This window comes from Phalacrocorax carbo, chromosome 2 (genome assembly GCF_963921805.1).
Source record: "Phalacrocorax carbo chromosome 2, bPhaCar2.1, whole genome shotgun sequence".
NCBI classification, from domain to species: domain Eukaryota; kingdom Metazoa; phylum Chordata; class Aves; order Suliformes; family Phalacrocoracidae; genus Phalacrocorax; species Phalacrocorax carbo.
In genome coordinates, this window is record NC_087514.1 from 124174192 (window position 1) to 124195752 (window position 21561).

Here is a 21561-nt window from a genome sequence, read left to right on the forward strand (position 1 = left end):
GAGAATTGCTTTATAATACAACAAACAGACAAAACATATACCTCAGATATGATACATCATTACGGTCTCATGACTGAGTCAATGATCCAGTACTTTCTTTTTGGGATCTCAACTTAAAACAACTTCTTCAGACCCCAAACCCACAACCTGTTGAAGTTAGTCAGCTTCTGCTGGTTTTATTTTCCAAGCCAAGTAACCCAAAATCAAACTGAATTGAGTGTACAATCCTTAAAGTACTACTATTTGTGTATTTCTGTCCTCAATGGTTCTTCTCTACCTAAACCCACCAAGTGAAAGATTTCAGAATTGGTAACTCTGAATAGCAGAATAAGTGCTCTTAAGAAATGGGACAAACATTTCTGTAGATATGATCAAGATCCACAAAAGCTCTTGCAGGTTTTTTAGTGCATGTCCCTTGTTTAAGAGAACAGGATGCTAATTTCAGGTTCCTGAAATTTACTATGATTTTGCTGTAACGAAGTTTACTCAAGTGCAAACTTTATAACTGGAATTTAAAGCCAAAAACTCGGCAATTTTAAAGGAAAACAACTCACTTAAGAAATTATTTCATAGAAGCAATGGATGAGGCAATGGCAAATAAACGCTCCTTGTAGCTACTTCAGTTTGGAAGCATATATTTTTATATGCCAAGGACACACTGATACAGAAATATATAGATTTAATATTATTTTGGACAAATTCATGCTACAGTTTGTACAAATACAGTGAAAAGTTCCTCTGTGGTAATGTTGTTGGGGTTTTTTTTCTTTGCTTGGTTTTTACAACACTTCTGATACTCCTGTAAGAGCCCAGAATTTCACATATATACAGTGCATGAATATTAACACAGTAAAGCATAATGATCATAGAAAACTGACTAGTGTTTTGCAGAAAGCACCTCTACCTCTTAACAAAATTACAAATATCTCCATTTTCACTGAAAAAATGCTTGAAATGCTTAAGCACACAGAAATTATTCTGCAACTAAGATGTACTAAATTTCTGAGAAACACACAGCATGCACAAGAACTATATTGAAACAATCTGAAAAAAGTTCAAAGTAAATTTAAATAATCTAAGTGAAAAGAAATATGACCAGACACAATACTTAATTTTTAAGAGCAATTATCAGATGGACACATTTTCATGGTTATTTCATCATTAAACTACCCTGGTACGCTAACACCCGAGCACAGCAATGGGTCACCCATTTAATCACGCTAGGGTAGCGGGATCACCTCTTGAGTTAACAAAACCTTTATTTTTTTATTTATTTTTTAACCCTTAGGGTTTCATTTCCCTGGATGGCCCTCGAACACATGCTGGACAGGCTGTCACTACTTGCATTATTAGCTCTGATAAGCACACAGCTCTAGGTGGTATAGCTGCAGGCTAAGGTAACGGGCTGTATACAGATGGACCCCCGTGCTCACGCAGAGCACTATTGAATGTATAGGGGCTCCCCATAGGGACAGATATGAACCCAACGTGATCAAGTAAATAGTAAAAGGCCCATACTTGTAGAATAGCTTTGTTTCCTATATTACCAATGCATTTACCACAATTTCCTAAAGACAAAATGAACCAAAGGTATATTAATAGGAGTCATTCAAACAAAATTAACATAAAGCAGAAAAATCCTACACTGAGAGCAAGTTAAATGAGTAGCTATGCCACTTAATGTAAACAGCACCATTTCACGCACATGCGTGCACTCTCTAGGACACAAACCGCATCGCAGGAGTTTTGATTACTTAATTACACAGCTTATATTCATAGCTTATAATTGGTAACAGCATAGAAACCATAGGCTATTTACTGTGATTAACACCTATCCCAGTGTACTAAGAAAACAAATTTATTCCACGAATAATTTCACAGTGGATTTAAGAGATAAATACTCCTGTTCACAAAACTGCTTAAGGTTAATTTCCCATGGTTTGGTCTCTCCTCCGTCATCCAGATTAAAAGGTATACAACAAAAATAGCTGAACTGATGCTACCACCTTTTTTAAATAGGGATATGAATGTAGGGTTTCCTTGTCTATTTAATCATAACAACTGCATCAGAAATATGCCATTTCCACCTCTAACTTCCAAAAATTTGATCAAAACTGACTTACAGGTGACAGAGGAATTAGGGGGAGACAGGTGTATCCACAAATCTCATTTTCCTAAAGATACACAACTGAATGCTATTCAGGAGAGACAAAAAAAAAATATAGCTAACACACACAAAAAAGATAGAATATTGCTTTAAAATTTATGGAGGCAAACACACAGAGAAGCTGCAAGGTAATGAATGGTCCACAGCTCATAACTCAAGGATCTCCAATATTGGTTGCTGCCACAGAAAATTAAGATGCGGAAACCAAAGTCCTCATCTTACACAGAGAAAGTTCAGAAGAGAAAACACAAACACCACACACACCCGCCTTTGGTCTACCTGCAAAGAAAACTATATGCAGACCATGCTCTCAAAATATTTTTAACTGACATCCTCTTTCAATGACCTACACTACTATAATTGCTTTTCCTCTTAACTTCTTTTCCCCAAGGGGTATAGAGTTCAAAGTAAAACTGATTCAACTATCATTCAGATGAAAAAAAGGTGTATTAATTCCTTCTGGCAGCACTGGAAGTTACCTGTTGTATGAGGCCACTTTCCTTTTGCATATATGCCCAACTCTTTTCCCAGTTACTCATCTCCAAATTGTTATAAAGCTACTCCTTTATGTCTTTTGGGGAACGCCTAAAAGCAGCTGCTTGAAAATATGCTGGTCCACTTTAACTAGACTTGATTCTAAACCTAGTGATAAATGTCTAGAAGGCCTCCTTTGAAGTTTCTTAGGTAACAGTGAACAGCAAAAAGCCACATACCATTGGGGAAACAATTGTTCTTCCTGCCATGGTAAATATTTTTTTTTGTGAGCCACTAAAGGAGAGACGTACCGGATATAGTCTCGGTGGGAAATGGATTCAATACAAACCCAATGTTTTATGGAAAAACTCTGCAAGTGTAACCACCAGCTGCTCTGACTGGAGTAAAAAAGGGATGCCAGGGTAAGGTTACAGAGAGCGCACACCACACACGGAACTCCTTCACTGCATCGCTCACAGGCGAGCCAGCGCAGCACAGAAGTTGGAGCCAGGAGCGCACAAAGCGCCACAGGATGACATTGACATGGTTAACTTTATGAAAACAAGCCTTTCAAATAGTAGCATCTTTACCAGACTTTGTAACAAGATGGGGAGGGACCGTGAAAATCTCTTGCACCACACAGAGGTTCGCTGGCTATCTCGTGGCAAAGTGCTTGAAAGAGCTGTCAAACTTTACGCATTTTTCTTTTACAAAAAGACAAGTGTTCCAAATTTGCTGACCTTTTCAGCGGTGACAGGTGGCTGTGAGTAGTTTGCTACCTGCAGATATTTCCAAAACATAAACACACTTAACGCGTCCCTTCAAGGTGAAGGTGGTGTTTTAACAAGAAGTGAGAAAGTAACTGCTTTTCAAAAGCAACTTGTGCTATGGAGAGAGTATTTGGAAAACAGATGTTTGGGTACAATCCCCTCATTATGTGATTTTTCGTGGTTGGTTGGTTGGTTGTTTTTTGGTGTTTTTTTTGTTGCTGAACACAATGCGAGTGTGTCACCTATAAACCCTCTTGTACCTGTACACTTTAAACACGTGGAAACAGAGTTTTCTAACCTATTTAAAAACCTTCCAAATGAGACTTTCAGTGATTTTTGAACTTATTTGTTAAAAATATGAACATGCGGCACCTTCTGATTAGTTTGGAAGAAGACCTCGTTAACATCAGGGAAGGTGGTCATTTACTAGCCCAATTTCAAGAAAAACCTTTGCAGAATTAGTGGATGGGACTGAAGAAGGAATATCGTGATTTTAGCAAGTGCAGGCAACAATGCACTTCTTCCAGTGGGATCTACGCATCTTTGTGAGGTATCTTTTTCAGCTATGACACCCATTAAAACCAAGTATTACAGAATCACAAAATGGTAGGGGTTGGAAGGGACCTCTAGAGATAATCTCGTCCAACCCCCCTGCTTGAGCAGGCACACCCAGAGCAGGGGGCACAGGGACGCACCCAGGCGGGTTTTGAATGTCTCCAGAGAAGGAGACTCCACAGCCTCCCCGGGCAGCCTGTTCCACTGCTCTGTCACCCTCACAGGAAAGAAGTTTTTTTCTCAGGTTCAGGTGGAACTTCCTGTGTTCCAGCTTGTGCCCGTTGCCCCTTGTCCTGTCATTGGGCACCACTGAAAAGAGTCCGGCCCCATCCCCTTGACACCCACCCTTCAGATATTTATAAGCACTGACAAGATCCCTCAGCCTTCTCTCCTCCAGGCTGAACAGACCCAGGTCTCTCCCCCTTTCCTCATAAGACAGATGCTCCAGTCCCCTGATTATCTTTGCAGCTCTCCACTGGACTCTATTATTATTGAAATAAACTGAATGTAGACCCAGACCTTTGAATTGCTGTATCACAAAGTGTTAAACAAAGATCTTAAAAAATAATGAAGCATATTCAATCACATAGCTCTCAGTAAAAATACTGTTATTAACAGTAATATTTTTAGAGCAAAAAGGGGTTTGTACCATTGATAAATAACATTAAAAATATCTTAAAGTACTGTTTATTTCATCATTAACTCACCCTTTTTTCATATCTATTTTTGGTTTTTATAATGTACATAATGTACTAGTACAGTGGTACATGGATATAGTTTATAAATAAATATACATGTACTGGGATTGCACACGGAAATTTTTTACTGATGGGGTGCTATCAAAAAAGTTTAGAGAGCACAGATCTAGAGGACAAGAGGCAAGTACCCTCTATTGAAAGCATGCCACTCGTATAGAATAATTCTGTGGACTAATTTTTTCTTTCCACTCCTACATCCCTCTTAGAGCAACATTCTCGCCTAATCTGTGCGTAAGCAGCTCTGTCTTTCTGGTACTTCAAAAAGTTCCAGATTTCTTCCAGGAATATATGAAGAGTTGGGTGTCAGAAGAAGTAGCGATACCCAACTTTAAAGAGTTACTGTCCAGTACTCTTCAAAAGAAAATGAAAACATGCACAAGTGGGCAGCATCATCCTATTTCAAGATCTGCCTAATAACACGTGTATGTTTATGCGCACATATCATTAAAATACTGGGGCAGGGAAAGGATGCAGTTAGTTAGAAATATTTAAACACATTAATCATAATGAAGGAGGCCCTAACTGAAGGCTCACAAGGCAATTTCACTTATATAAGTACCAAATATTACACACAGGAATACAGTAACTCTTGTGTTGCTCTGTCGTAATATAGTCTAGACCAAGATGTGGAAAGTTTTATATCAATCACACTGAATTCGACAGTCCTCAAGAACAAGTAATTTTGGAAAATATTCCACATCACCAAGCAACCAAAGCCAACATGACAGATTTATACACCTAACTACTGGTTTCACAGTGAACAGGTAAGATGCAGATCACACATTAATTCTCTGGCTACTTGACTTCAAAAACAAGTATTATACTCAGGCACAAAAGTAAATACATCTGATCTCCCAGTGAATGTTTGACTCTTACCTTGCACTTTATCTGAACATAGCTCCTTGGCTCGCTCTCTCATTATTTGTGGGATCAAAACGTCTTTTTCTACATGTCTCAGCTTAGAGCCTTCTGCAAGGGGAGGGGGGAGGCGGGCAGGAAAAAAAAAAAAACTTTTTTTAGCTCTACATCAGAGAAAGTCAATCTACAGAAATAACACAGCATTGTTTATGTAACATATGCTAGTATACTAAAACTGTCACACTCTAGCAGTCGAAAGTACCATGGAAGGACCACACAGACCAAAGGGCAGGAAAACCCAAGATTTAGTATGAGCATTATCCTGAATATTTCTGTTCTGTTCAATGTGCACAATGAACCAAAATTAATGGAGAAAATTCTGGCAGTGCATTCTAATTTCTGCCTTACTAAATAGAACTTTTGCATACAGACTGCACAAAGGTTGAGAATTACTTTTATTTCAGGTTACTAGTATTTTTCTATGTACATTATCTGCACAAACTGGCTTTTTTACTCACTGTCATAAAGCTGAGAAATATAGCACATAATAGAGCACAACCTGAAATTTGTATTGCTGTATGGAAGATTTCAGTTCTTAAAAAACCCCAACCAAACAAAAAAAAAAAGACCAAAAACTAAGCAGCCTCTTAAATGGAGGATCTAGGAGATTTTTCATTGAGAAACTCAATTTAACAAGAACAAATGCTGCTGTCTGAATTCTCTGCTTAAAAGTACAGTTGCAGTTGGCTTTCAGTTGTCTCAGAATCTAGGACTCTTGAGTACAGCTAATGATTTTGAATAGTTAAACAACACAGACCATTTAGAAAATAAAACAACCCTGCATTTCCAATTCACTTTCTCCAAAACAAAGGGATGAGAATTTATCAAGCACAGTTTTTTGCTTCTTAGCTTCTGAGTTAAAAACCCTTTAAAGGATATTTGTTCAGAATATTTTATAGTACAACACAGTTATATCAAATACCTGGTTTTCCTCCTCAAACACACTATTTATTCACCCTTTGATGTCAATATTATGCTTCAGAACAGCATCAGCTGTGATGCTCAGATTATGAGAACTCTACTGTCAGATACACCTTTATTTTGAAAATTGCTTATAAAAAAATTTAGCTTAAATAAATTACAAGTGCAATGTATTGAAATTAAGGAAAGAAGCAGAATTTAAGTTACCTACTGCTTTCAAACACTATTTTTCAGAGCATCTGTAGTTACTTCTAGATCAAAAGGCAACAAAGTCTTACGTTTCTCTAGTGATTTCTAACTCATCATGTTTTAAAGTTTACTAATGCTATGAGGTTACATTATGAGGTTACACAGTATTGAATCTGTGATATTACTAGGGGAATCAGGTAACGAAACAGAGGATTACAATGAGGAATATACAGAATCTGAACTAAAGATTTATCTTTCTCCTCTAAAATTTCTCACTTGGAATTTCTACAGCAAAAGAAAGAAAAAGTGTCTTCTCTAAATACAATAAAAACGCCAAACACAAATAGCTCACAACTTGGATTTGCTTCTATGGTCTGATTTTCATGACCGAGATAAAATAATTACAGTTAAATATCTTTCATTTTACCTTTCCGCAGAGTATCAGTACAATTCCTGTACCAAGCATTTATTATGTTACAGACAACACAAAGATATCATAATATTTTACATATTTTTTAAAAAAGAGGGACAAATCAGTTCAGCTCAATGACATGGCCGGAAACTGCACCCCACCAAGCTATGCGCTTCATCTCTACTTTGAACAACTTCAGTCAAAGCAAGCTGGCACTACTGCAGTCCTGCCTCTCCCAATCCCTGTTATGCTCTTCTCTCTCTGCCCACACAGATGTACTCTGCAGCCCCGTGGTGAACTGAAAGGGGAATTAAGTTAATTTGGTTTAAAGGTAAATAAATTTATTGTCAGGCAATTTTCCAGCTAGATAAATTCTCCAATCCAGCTCACTATATAACTGCATAAATGACCCGTGAGAGGGAACTGCGTGAGACTAGGACAAGATGGAAGACTGAACTGTCATGAGCACCACTGGCTCAAACCATAGCCTAAGCTTCCCACCGCTTTTTTTTAATTGGTTATACTGGTGCTTAGAATAGGCAGAAACTAAGCTGATCTATGAATGTGGATACAGATAAGGAAGTGGGTTGCTAGGTGCCATCAAAAGGGAAGTTTTAATAGTCCCCTATTGCCCTCTTTCACCCTCATCACAGGAGTGTTGTTATGCACTTAACCACACAGGGAGTGACCAGTTCAATATAGAAAACTAGCTCAAACACACACAAAAAATGTGCTTCTCAGCTGGTTTATGCTCTGGAGTAACTAGATCTACTTATCAGAGTTCTAATAATTACTTCATTTAATTTTTATACATCAGTATCTACCCCAGCATACATGGAAATATGGTGGATAGCACAGGTGTCTTTAGGGCTGCCTTAGGGAAGGGCAGCTGGGCTTCCCCTGCTGGCACAAGTGGCTTGAAGCATCCAGGGTTCCCACAACGACAAAGCACAGCGCTCCAACACAAGGATCAGCCACCCCACTACTGACAAAGAGGAGATGCAGAGAGGATTTTCAGGTTTTATCTTACCTTAAGCACCCTAATTTTTAATTATTCAAAAGGAAAGGGGCATAAGACTGATACCAAGAAGTAGCTGTACTGGTGTTAACACCAGCTCAACCAGAAGCATGGCAGACCTGTGCTCCAGGCAAATTCCCTCATTTTAGTCCCATGTTGTCAAACCTGAAAAGGCTGAAAATGCAGGAAGGAGAGGACACATCAGAACACAGGGCAGCATCCAGTGCGAACAATCAGAAGAGAGCTACAACAGTAATTCAAAGGTAACTATTCAACGGTATAAAGGAAACAGGAACAAAGGCCACTTATAATCTCATCTACAATTTTTAAAAGTAAGTTTGTTGGCAAGCATCGGTCTTTAAACCATGAAAAGCACAAGCAATTCAAATCATCTTATAATGTAGAGGAGGCAGTTTTATGCATCTAGGTGTAACCATCTCTCCAAATAGCTCAAATACAGATGTTCAGTTTAGGCAGTACTGTATCTATTAATAAGTTTCAATTGTAACGTCTTAAGTATTTTAATATTCTTCCTTGATTCTAAACTATCCATTGCATTGCAATTACAGTGATTTTTCTTAAAACACTTTACTGAAGGTGGTATCCCTAGTATTTATACAAAATATTAAAGTAAAATAAGGCACAAATACTAACAATACCTGATATCAGCTAGAAAAATACGTTTACATGCAGAGTAACCACATTTCTGATACCAGTGTGTAAGCCCTTGCAAGGGCATAATGATCAATCCAACCTAATCAGGTCTACAGTAACATACATGGCAAGAACTTTCAAAGAAAAAACACCTCAGAAGGAAGACTTCATCAAAAAACATGAGACAGCCATGATGTGAAACCATCAATTCCTTTTGCCTTTTTTCAACTATATTACAGTTTCTAGAATAATAAGTACTTTTTTCCCCTTTGAAAGTTCACTATTCTGCACTAAGATAGATAATTCTAATACCAGATTTGCTGCAGACTAGTCCCTACAGAAGAATTTGCATTACAACCGACCTACTACTCTTATCTTCAAAACATCAATAAAACTACCCCAGACAAGCAAAAAATAAGTTTTCCCCCAATCTGCCTTCTGCATTTGAAAGCTGACACCTTTGTTTCCCACTCCATCCTCCACACACCTTGCCTGGTGTTCTGGGTCGGCTCTTTGAGATTATCATGGCCTTTGTCCACAAAGAGAACCAACAAGAACACGCTATCTCTCAGCTTCCCGAGGGCCAAACAAATGATAGCAACAGCTTCTCCTTCTCCCCCTGCAAGCCAAAATTCAGGCATGTTTGTTAGAGCAACTTAATGCTCTAAGATTCTACCTTTACCTTAACTTTATATTCTGTTGAAATTTGCTAGTACAATCAAACGTTACAAGGGACAGATGGATGAACACAAGATAACTAAGTAAAGGTTACAAAAGGCAAATTAAATACAATAAACAGTAAAAAATAAGTATTTTGTAAAAATATACACAGAAGCTAAGCCAGAATTAAAACCAAATACAGGCTTGCAGGTGTTAGAGCATCTAAGTCACTAGCTCCTTGAAAATGTGAATAAGGCTACAGCCAAGGAATCTGTGGTGAGACTACCCAACGATTCCTAAAGATGGAGATCAGCACAGTCCAGAACGCTGCTGCTCCTCACGGAGAGAGGAACAGAGGAGAGGATAAAGAACAGGCATAGGGGTTATAAGCTCGCCGTTGCCCAGAAAAAGACAGAATGGAAGAAAACTACAGGAAAAGGGAATATCTCTGTGAAAGAGAAATTATTTTCAGCCCTGTGTAAAGAATTAAAGGAAGGAGAGATGCTAAACTGGGAGATAACCCTATTCAGCAAAACACCAAGAATGCATGTAAGGCCTCTTTTTCTTTTTTTAAATAAAATCTGTGGGTTTTGGCACATCTCAATGCTTGAAACAGTTCTGATTGCATAGAATACATGGGGCACAAGACTACAATTGTGATAGCTTTCTGTGGTTGATCAAAACCCCCAGCTGCAAAAGCTATTTATTGGCATGGAAGCCCAGGGACCACCGCCATTTGGTTTAACAGTTTTCATTATTTTTGGAAAAATGACCAAAAAAATACCAAGAAACAAATGCATCAATAGGAACAAGAGTGTCACAACCATCAGAACGGCACAGAACACACATCAAATTCACTCCATACAGAAGCTAGGAAAACAGATGACGAATACTCTCCTGGCTTCCTTAGCTCTGACCACAGGGTCAGGAAGGCCTTGAGAAAGGGAGGAGCACGGTGTAGACCTGTGCTGTAGGCAGACCTTTAAGAGGACAAGAGGAGAATGAAACACAAAGCTGCTTTCCAGTCTTAATAATGAAAGGGACTGTAGCAGCTTATCATATTAATTAGAAGACTATTACAAAAATGGGATACCAAGACAAAAGCTTTCCTAGAAGAGCGTCCTGAGAAAAGTCATATCATCTCCCCTCTTCGTTCAAAACAGCTGGTAACCGACTTACCCTTTTGTCACTACACCCTGCTGGCAGTTTACAGCTCTGCTTTCATCTCTCTCATGACTTCAGGTAGCAGGGACACAGATTACTCAGAAAAAGTTGAGAAAAAGTTGAAAACATGTCTACCCAGATATTTACAGAAGCCTCATACCTTCTGCATCTAAGAGGAAGCAAGTCAAGCGATTCCAGTAACAGTTTTTGAAACACGCATTTCTCATTATACAACATGTAATTTGAATTTTCTTGGTTCAGTTTATCTATGCACATTTTTTTAAAAATGGCTCAAAGTAGTACTTTAAATATTATAGCTATTTCAGTAAGAATCACAGTATATAGGAAGAACAGAAAACTTTTTGTATATTTTTAACATTTTCATTAGCAACTGTTATATCTCATGCTTTTCTTGAAACCCCAGTTATATCAACTTTTAGACATCAGCTCTGTTATTTACTAGCAAAATGCTGTAGAAAGTCCCGTCAAAGTTCCAAGTATCCAATTAAAAAACATAACACTCTTCAAAATATAAGCATTTTAAGATAATTGCTTTCATTATTTGGGGGCCTTGGTTCAGAAATGTGGAGCCATAAAAGGGACACCTTTTCTTTAAAGACACCTTACTATTTTTTTCCTACCAGCTGCAATCAAAGGTAAGCAGCTATTAACAGACAGATTTCTAAGGTGCCTTTCTTTTTTAAGCGAAGAAATTGAACTTGAAAAAGTATTAACAAATACTTCAGGAGCAGAAATAACAGACTTATGACAGTGAAGAACAAGAACGTACATGCAGAATTCCCATTCTTTAACATACACCACAGTTAAAGAAAATCTCCACTCTAAAGAAGCGTAACACAGTTCTTTTCCTGGAAGGGAAGGTCTTGTCTTCATCTGCAATGAGCCTATTAAACTTGAGTTTACCAGCCATTCTCTCATTTTTTCCATATGTAGATCTATAGTATAAACAATACTTAAAGTTAAGACGGGCTGGAGAATGAATAACGTTTATAGTTAAGATATATAAGAGCATTAATTTGGGAGATTCAGTTATTTTTCGTATCCCTTGGTAAAAATTATTTTGGTGCTGTAAATACTCTCTTTCATCTTAAAGTTTTGTTTTAAAACACTTGCCTATGAGCTAATTATAAAACTACACAGAAAAAGTATACTTTTATTAATAACAAGTCACAGCACAGTGTTAATTGCCACATTTATTGGCAAACATTCCTTTCATCAATCAGACTACTGGCTCTAGAGGTTCCATTTTTTTCAAAAATCATTCCAGATTTATTTTAGTGTACTTGTAACTGTGTTTCAAATGGGCAAAGATAAACATAGCTTACTACTCCTCCAGGAAGAGAATTAATTCAACTCAAAATTTTCATCTCCTTTATTCTGCCTAGCTTATCCATTTTCTATTAAAGTTACCAAACTTATGTTAATTCATGTGAATTCATTTGCACATGTATATCATAAAAACAGTTATCAAAAAAGTCTGTACAATTTTGTATATTAACCACTACTTAAAACCTGTATTCAAAAACACTAAGTCACACACCAGAACAAATTAATTTAGAGGTATACCCATTAAAGTAATGGGAGAAAAAACCCGTATGTTTCTAAAATCTAAGTTTTTTTTCCTACAACTGTAATTTTATGTACCAATGTAATTAATACTTTAAGTACCCAATCCTGTAGCCTGTGAGGGGCCTCCTGTGCCCTTACTGCCAAGAGGTTCGTGAGGCCAAAGTGACAAATACGTTCAGCATACTGCTTTGTAACCTCGGTCTCGCAAAAACATTCAGGATCCTGTTAAAGGTAATGGAATTTATCAGTCAAAAACATCCAGAGTGAACTGACTGATGATGGACCAGGACCAGACAACTTTACGCATATGTGAAACGCTACCAAGTTTGGTAATTTCATTTACACATAGGTGTTTGCATAAGAACTAGAGTCTTGACTAGTTCACTCTCTACTACGGTTTTAAAGTATAGAAGGACAACAAGAAGTGACAGAAGTGTTATAATCCGAGTGAAATAACATACATGATACCCTGAAACCCTGATTTAAAAGCAAAAGAGGCTGATCAGTGCAGCTTCTCTAGGCAGCAACCTCTTCTTTTTCTTTAAATGTATATGAATAAATTTCTTTGTATTTAAAAAGTTACCGATTTTAAGATCTTTCTATCTACCAGCATTATTTTAAATTAAGATGGAGTGCAGGGATGACAACACCAGGGAAAATTTCCAAAGCTTTAACTTCTCACCATTCTATCATCACCTCAAAGTCAATTTTCACCTTTTTCACTGGCTGAATTTGTTATCTTACATTTTGCTTTGGGGCTCGTATTCTTGCAATATGGCAGTACTGGATTACGAGAATACTGACAAGCCCGTTTGCTAAAAATGAACAATGGCTATATTACAGCATTACAGCAAGCCTGTAATACTGAGAAAGAAAAGGAAAAGCTGACCTGACAAAGCACACTTATTTGTTAATTACATGCGGATTACAAATGCTCATACATCCAGTGAGTAATAAGTAAAGCCAAGCCTGAAGTTGCTTGTGAAGATTTTTGACACAAGGAGATCTTGTTACACTCAATCACACAGCAAAGCTAGTTACAGGGCCCAGCGAATTAATTACACATCAAGGCTTAATATTTACTATGGAAAATAATGCAGGTTCAATAACACCTAGCCTGAACTATTTTTCGACAGCCCTGCCAGTTAGGAAAATTTAGGGTGTGAGCTACCTAGAAGGGGAACACCCCATCCACCTGAAATCCCTTCTGACAACTGAGGATGAGGATTTCAGCAAAATGCAGAAAAAGTCAGGAACAACTAGGGCCATGGGTTGCCCAAGGAGTAAAGTAGCACTGCCAGCCCTAATTCTACCGCTGTAAAGCTTCTGAATGCTTCACTTGGTAACTGATTTAAAACCCTCAACACAACTTTCTGTCCCTTACACAAAGACACCATGCAGCAACATTTAGGCAAACAAATACACATTTTGGTTTTTTTTTTCCGGGACAGCAAAAATATAGTAATAGCACAGATACAACTGGATTCCTACACATCAGGTTCCATACTTTTTAAGTGAAGCCCAAGCTTTCGAACCCCTCTTGTCTGAAACCTGTCCCAAGTCTACAATCCCTATTTTTTCTGTGCCCTTTCTAAATAACAGTGGATGTTGTCAGATAATTTACTGCTTACTTCCACCTGGAGTAAGAAGTAGGGAAAGCTCCTGCAAAAATCACAAACTATATGAAGCATATAAACGAAATAGACCACATAAACTAGAGCTAGGCAGTGACCTCAAGAACTGTGCAATAATTTGCATCAGAAACAAGAGATGAGTAACAGGGAAAACCTACGTAAAAAGAGCAAAGTACCCAGCATCTGGATGAAGGGATACAGGAAAATCTAACAACCAGTGGAAAGGCCCAGCTCTTATGAGAGGAGATGCTAACCACCTAAGATTTCCCACCATGCCCAATAACACTAACCGGTGACTACAGCACTACATACTCCTCTTTGCTAATTTTCAGAATTGTGTGATAAGGTGTAAAGAAAAACAATGCAAATCACAAATAAAAGTCCCATTTTAAAAATCGGCCCAAGCTCCCTGAGGGCTTTAATTCCCAGCTCTTCAACCACTCCTTTCAAGATACAATTTACACCTTTCATTCCAAATAAAGAACACCACACACAAATTCAGAGCAAGGCTTTTGAATAACAGGACCAAATACCATCCTTCCTGCTATTTATTTTTATCTAGAAGTAAGGATTAAGAAACAAGAAAAAAACATGCCTACCTTTGATTTCTGTACCTACATGTTTAATGAACAATCAGTATGTATAACACAAATAAATGAAGACTTTAGAAACTAATATCATGGCTACGATCGGAACACACCCATGTTTTCAAAAGTTGCAGACCATGACATGTTCTGACATGAAGAGAAAGCTGAAAACCTTTTGGTTACATAAATCAAGGACTGCAAACGTCATTCTGAATTTTAAGCTCTAAAGAATCCCTTCAAACCACTCAGTATTACAAAATTCATTAGAGCGTCCTGATACATCTTCCATTTTTCTTTTCCCAGAACAGTTCTCTAGAATGTAGTGTCAAAGAACTTCAGGAAATCACAATTATCTTTTGCCTTCATGTTCCCAACACAGGTCAAAGACGCTAGGAATATCAAAAAGGTCATTCTCATTCAACTCCATTCTTGATGGCTGCAACTTATGTTTATAATCACAAATCTTAGCTAAAAGAATTTTAATTGAAATCTGAAACTGTTTTTCCTTTTACTTACATATTTTTGTACTTTAAATTCAACATTGCTTTATCTTCCATTTTCTCCTTTCTATCTTTTGAAGCTATAATTTCACTCCTTTCAGTATATTCTTCTAGCTCTGCCCTACTGCCCGTGCCACCTTGAAACAAGTTACAACCATTCTGCAAGCCCAGTTCTCTCCTTCCACTGATACCCTGCTGCTGTATTTAACAACCTAGATTATCACATGACACTAAGAAACAGACATTTTAAGTATCTTCAGAAAATTATTGAATCAGTCTTCAAACCCTCCGTTTTCAAGACCCCCCAAAACACCCAGGATAGGCACCAAAATGTGTATGGTGTATCTAAGCTACTGACAATAACCCTACTTTTCTCTTTACACATTGGTGAATCTTTGACTAGGGATCCAGGCATCACCATCTGAAAACAACAGCTATAACCAAGTGCACATTAAAAAGAAAATGTGCTTCCTAATAACCCATGACCTCTACTATTGAAAACAGTACCCTACAGAGTTTTGGAAGTGCTGCACACAAAAATCAACTTCAATGCTGAGTTGCAGCATATTCATTCTGAGAAAAAACATAAACAAAATTGCATAACAGAATTTTGTCAATGGATTTATCTACCAATTTATTTACTATATACAATCACCTAATGACACAGCCACAGTTCCTTCCCAAACTGGCTGTCAAAATACTCCCGCCATACAAATCATGATATAATGCACAGGTTCTACAGTCTGGGCTTCAGAGGACTGCTTGCTATTCACTCCCTACGGCCTAGCCAAGCCGTAAGAATATTTGCGCCTTTTGTGAAAACAGAATGAAGCATCAGTCATGGTTAACAATTTACTAAACTGTGATTCTCCCTCCTTTCTCGTCAAGAAAGCCAAGAAGCAGTTAGCAATGATGACATTAAAAACTACCGCACGGAGGTATCTGAGTTAACACCTTACTGATATGAACAGGGCAGCTCACACCTCTTGCAGCTATTGTTCCACTTTCTCTACAACCTCACTTAGACATCTCTGCGCTTAGTTCACATTCTGAGGTTTTCAAGAGCCATAACAGCCAGGGACTGATGGGGGGGTGGGGGTAAGCAAAAGATACTGGATAACAAGTTAGCAGATTTAGAGACGGGTCAGTAAGCAATGCCACTGCTCTGCAGATGGATCTCAGGATTGGCATTATGCAGTGGGTACCCAAAGTACATCCTCAGTGGTCCTACCACAGCTAATGTAAAATTAGAACATGGATTAGGAGTAGCATACCATGTCACTATAGACATAATTAGGGAAGCAGAGCACTGATAAACTTCAACGTTTGGAAACACTCTTTTTGCCATACACTGACCATGCAACAGCTTGAATTGAGCTAGTGTAACAACAGGCTTTTTCCAAATGACAAATGGGAGCAAAACTACACTGTGGATGAACCACCACCATCTGAAATGCAGCTGTAAGTTTTATAATGTGTTCTTAAGTTAATAACACATCAACACTTAGATGACGTGCTCAACAAAACAGAACTTGATGACTCTATGAATGCCTTGTTTGGAGGGCCTGGAGCACCAGGCCCAGGGCAGGTTTCCATCAGAAATGGAGAGCTTGGCCTCGGCTGGCATCTTCTCAGTTCTTGAAAGGCAGCCACGGGTCGCACAGACAGAGGCGCAGAGCCACAACCGCCCCAGCTCACCACCAACCACAGGTATCTCAACACCTTGCGTTAGCTGAAGCCGGCCGACGCCCCGCTGGGTCCGTTCTGCCGGCGGGTTGACCTTTTAACACCCGCCTGCCCAGCCGCAGGCACCTGCCTCAGGCACAGGGCGGGTATTATGTGGCTGTAAGGGCACAGGCTTAAATTCAATTCTGGGGCTACGTGGCTGTAACTGTTCGGGCGAGACCTCGATAGCGCGAAGCCGAGGACCAGGTAACACCGGCGTTTTCCCGTGAGGGAGTCTGCGGCAGGCCGGGCGGCGGGCCGGCCCGGCTGGTGCCCGGGCGTCCCGAGCAGCCTGCGCCGCCGCTGAGGCGAGGGCGACCGGGCGCCGCGCCCCGCCACCGGCGGTCACGGCCGCGGCTGGGGGGAGAGCGGGGAGGGCAGGCGGCAGCAGCCCGCCGGGGCTGGGGGAGGGCGGGCTGAGCCCTTCGGGCTGCCCCGGCGTCGCAGCCCGGCCCGCCCGCTCTCCCCGCCGGCGGCTGCGAGGGGGCAGAGGAAAGCGGCGGGGGTTTCCCACAGGAAGCCCTGGCGAGGCGGGCCGAGGCGGCGGCGGCGGCGGCGGGGGGGGGAGGAGAGGGGGCGCTCCACCACCGGCCCCCTCCCCCTCGCTGCACGTGCGACCCGCCGCGTGCCGTCCGCCCACCCGCCCGCCCGCCCGGCGGCGCGCGCGCGCGCGGTGGCCGCCCCTACCTGCGGCGCCAGGGGGAGGCTCCATCCGCCACTCCGCGCTACTGCGCGCTGCCCACAGCGCGCGACCAGCCCCCTGCCCTTCGCCGCGCAGGCGCAGGACGGCCCAGCCACACCCACTCCTCACCCCCGCGCGGGGCGGGCGCGCGCAAGGCGAAGGGCGGTGAGCGCGCGCGATGTGTATGTGGAGGGGGGGAAGAGCAAGCAAGGCGCATGCGCCAGCTGAGCAGCGGGAGGCGCGTGGGAGCTCGTGCGCATGCGCCGTGCGGTGGGATGGGCGGGAGGGCGGTAGTGAGGCGCCGCGAGGGTCCCACCCATCGTCACCTTCGCGCACCACGCTGCCGCCGCCCGGGCAAGGTGCGGTGGAGGGGGACTGAGGGCTCGGACCTGGGAGTCGCTTCGGGGACCCCCAGGTCAGGGTACAGAGAAGACCAGCATCTCTCACAGTTCCGCGCCACACTTGGAGCGGGTGCAGCCCCTGACAGGACTGAGGGTCCGGGTGTTGCAGCTTCCCGCCGAGGGAGCCGTCGGGGTGTCTGAGGCTTCCACAGCGAGGGCTTGAAGGGGAAGATGAGAATCACGATGGTGGCCGCCCTTACCGATGAGTTCGTGACCTGTAAAAGGGGCTTCCCCACGTGTGGGCAAGAGACCTCCTGTCTGTAAACAGTCCCTGGGGCTACATTCCTGCGGCAGGTGTTCAGGTTATGAAGGCATCGGCAAATTCAGTGTCCCACCAGAAACTCGGGCAAAACACTGTTATTGAAACACCTGTTGGCATTGTGGTCAGGCTGCAAAATGCAGCAGTTGGGTTACTCCACAGCTTAGTTACCTACAGCTTACTTTTTTTTTTACCTCTGTTTGTGCAGTTCAGCGTGAAAGGTTTAAAGTATCACCATTTTATATTGTGCCAAAATCCAAACATTTTCTTCAGCATTGTATAGATAAGAGAAGGACCTTGCCATATAAAACATTGCATAATAAATGCTAGCAATCAAAAGGTCAGACAGAGGCTTTTGATAATGCTGTAGAGGAATGACTGGGCTACTACCTGCCTGGTTATTAAAAAGATGCTGGTTTTAAGGCAAAAATTGAACAACTGCAGTTGCTCATTAAAAGCTTTTATACAAATTAGGAGGTTTAGAGAAGGAATACAAAGCACTTCGTTGGAAAGTGTCGCTAAAAGTTTGATACTGTTAAAAATTACTTACTGTGTGTCCTTTTGATTTGCCTGTGCAAGCGCTGAGATGTGTGGGAAGTGTACTGCAATGGCAGAGGAGTAATTCTGGTAACGTTTTTTTAGGAGTCTCTAGTATATTTAATGACCAGCCTTTCTTTTGTTATTAGTGGTATGAGGCAAGGTTGACCCCTTCCAGAAACAAAACATGGAATAAAAAACTGTGAGAAAATACCATACATTCAAAAACCTGACAACATGATTCCCCAGAAATTAAGAGAAATTAAAAACAAGGAGATATAGTCAGAGTTGAAAGTCAGGATTTGTTTTAATAAGTAGAATCCAAAGTTTTCAAAGAGCCTACTCACTTTTCCTGCCAGCCTCTTTCATTTAAGGCATGAGTTTCAAGTCCACAGGTTTTTTCCAGATTTATATTATTTTCCCCATATGAAAATTCAGTCCCTTTATTTGAAAATGGATTGTTTCAACTTGAGGCCACAGTAAGAGCCAAGTTCTTCTTGCTGATACATTCACAGAAATTAGTAGAGCATGATGTAGGCAAAATCTTCCACACAAATGCTTTGGTGTTACTGATCTAGAGCATTAAGTGTCTTTATGTTTGGTTTTTTCCTTTTTTTATCCACAAGTTTGATCTCATTACTTAGAGTAAGATGTGGATATTACACTGTTTTCTGTAACTAAACTATAGCACTTCAGAAAATGTTCATACACTGATTTGAGAATTTTAATTTAACAGGGCTGTGAAAATGCAACATATCAATTTACTTGTATTTGTTTTATTAAGGGATTCTGGACTATGCCACTTCTGCAATGAATGTAAGAGAGTGTCAAAAAACCAAAGATACCAGCCAATCTGTGAAGAGTTACATATATGCAATGGGAAAATAGAAGAAAACACATGATACAAAAAGGAGCTTTCAGCATGAGAATCAAAAAGGGAGAATGTACACTTACACCAGTAAGTTGAATTAAAAAAACAAAATAATTGAAGTCAGTAATTTTTGCTGCCCTTAAACTCTTGACTACTTCTATTTATATATGCCTTGCACAATCAGAACTGTGAACATTTATTTAAGATTAAGATCTTTGAACTTAAATGTCAGCTCTCTGTATTGTGTTAATTTGATCATTTTCAGGGATAGGTGACTAGGATAGCAAAAACTTTGCTTTGAAGTAGTTCTTCTGTTCTTTCATGAAGATGGTAAATACAAAAAGTTCAACAACTATGTTAACTAGGGGAAGTTGTCCTCTCCTGCTTTGCTTTCCAATAACAGGCCTGGAAAGCAGAAATAAGATTTTTCTGCAAGTCTTATTTTCATGTGTGACAGACAAGAATGAAGAATGCTAAGAACTGCAAGGGAGTAAAAGACATCTTGGGGAAGTAAAAACAAATACAAAGGAAAAAAAATGGATAAAACAACATTTTTATGGAGATTTGAGGGGCTGAAATACTTTTTAAGTGAGGGAATGTGCAGGTGTGGGTCTGATAATAGTCTTGTGCTATTTGGAGCTATTAGAAAGTATTGAAAATGAGAAGGCATCAAAGAAAGTGTTATCTTGACAGGTAAGTAAATGACACTGGCCTTATGTGGAGCAGGAATGGCATAAGTAAGACAGTAAGACAGAAACTGGCCACCAAGGGCTTTAAATTAAGGTAAATAGCTTGTGGCTGACTTGGGAGCCAATGCAGTGATCCCAGGCAGTGGTACAGTGGCTGACTCAGTGACACGAGAAAATTATTTTCTTGTAGCAGTTTGTGTGAATATAAGCAGAGCAATTTTCACAACCAGAAAGGAGGAGGTTGCTGTGTTAGAGATGTGATGTCTTAAGAGCTGTGTCAAGAATTTTAGTAGCATAAATAGAAAAGCTAAACAATTTGTAAATACGTGTTCTGCATGGTTTTATATGCAGTCTAGATGTAAATTAGATCATCAAGCTATAAAGGGAGGAAAGATAGATTTACTTCATTCATGTGGAAGTGCCTGTTATGTGAACTCCACCTCTAGGAGAATCCAATGGTATAAAGGGGTGGTTGTATTAAAAAAGGGGGAGAAAAAAAAAAGAAAAAAGTTCAAAGTGAGTCTCCCTTAAACAGGAGGTGTAACTTGCATCTAACCCCAGGAGGAGTTTTGAAATGGCATCTGGATTATGTAATTTGTCTTTAGTCAAATCTTTTTCAATGTGAATCTTGCACGAGTTCTGCAGCCCTGTGAAGTTACGCTGAAATGTGTGGGCTTTTGCAGTGTAGCACTTCAATACAAGTTAGTACCATATGCTTCATTTAACTGGCATACTTATCCAGAAAACTTGCTTATTTGGGACATCTCCTGGGGCATTGATGTAAGACCAGTAGTGCTTAATACACAGAAGTGTTACTTAACAGGGCCTTTATGGGGCAGTGGATACCGCTTAACACTATCTGCCCCTGGTTATTCAGTGCTGCTTATGTCATCTGTCTGTTACAGTGTGTTGGAACTTGTCTGTACCAGGAAAATTTTCCCTGCAGTTAATTCCCTCATGGTAAAATGTTGGGTGCTCTAGTGGAAATACACTGGTGATGGTGGTCACGACTTCTGCACTGATTATTACAGTGGGGAAAATCCAGTAACTTCCCTTATAGTCTTGAAGGATGCTTGAGATAATGTTTTTCTTATAAAATTAAAAATAAAAATACAGTCATAAGTAGTGTTGGATTGCAGTCATTTCTGTATTTCTAAGATTCATATTGTCATTTGATTAGTTAATTGCCCATTTTCAGAGGCGTGAACATATTTTCACACTTCAACAAAGACAGTGTTAACAATGAAACTATAGATAGCAATAGAGAATAATTATCTATCGCACAAGCCTCCGCACCTTGTTCTTACCAGATAAAGACAGCCTATCTGTCTGCATACAGGTGTGATTTTTTTTTTAAACTCCAAACAATAGCCTTGGTCAAATGAGTTCAAAGGAATATTTTCAAATGGCACCTCTTCAATGTGCT

General features: G+C 40.1%; 1 protein-coding gene across 2 annotated transcripts in view; it reads right to left on the reverse strand.

Moving 5' to 3' along the window:
- The window catches only part of CMC1 (C-X9-C motif containing 1), a 49386-nt gene extending 31810 nt beyond the window's left edge, over window positions 1-17576 (reverse strand). The window contains exons 1-2 of one of the 2 annotated variants that reach the window (XM_064444237.1): window positions 17384-17571; window positions 5601-5693 (exon numbers count right to left, since the gene is read on the reverse strand). In XM_064444237.1, the coding sequence (XP_064300307.1) occupies window positions 5601-5693; window positions 17384-17408 (118 nt within the window). In that variant the 5' untranslated portion in view covers window positions 17409-17571. Of the gene's footprint in view, window positions 1-5600; window positions 5694-17383 lie in introns of both variants that reach the window. The other variant, XM_064444238.1, reaches the window with a different exon arrangement.
- Between the last annotated feature and the right edge of the window lie 3985 nt (window positions 17577-21561).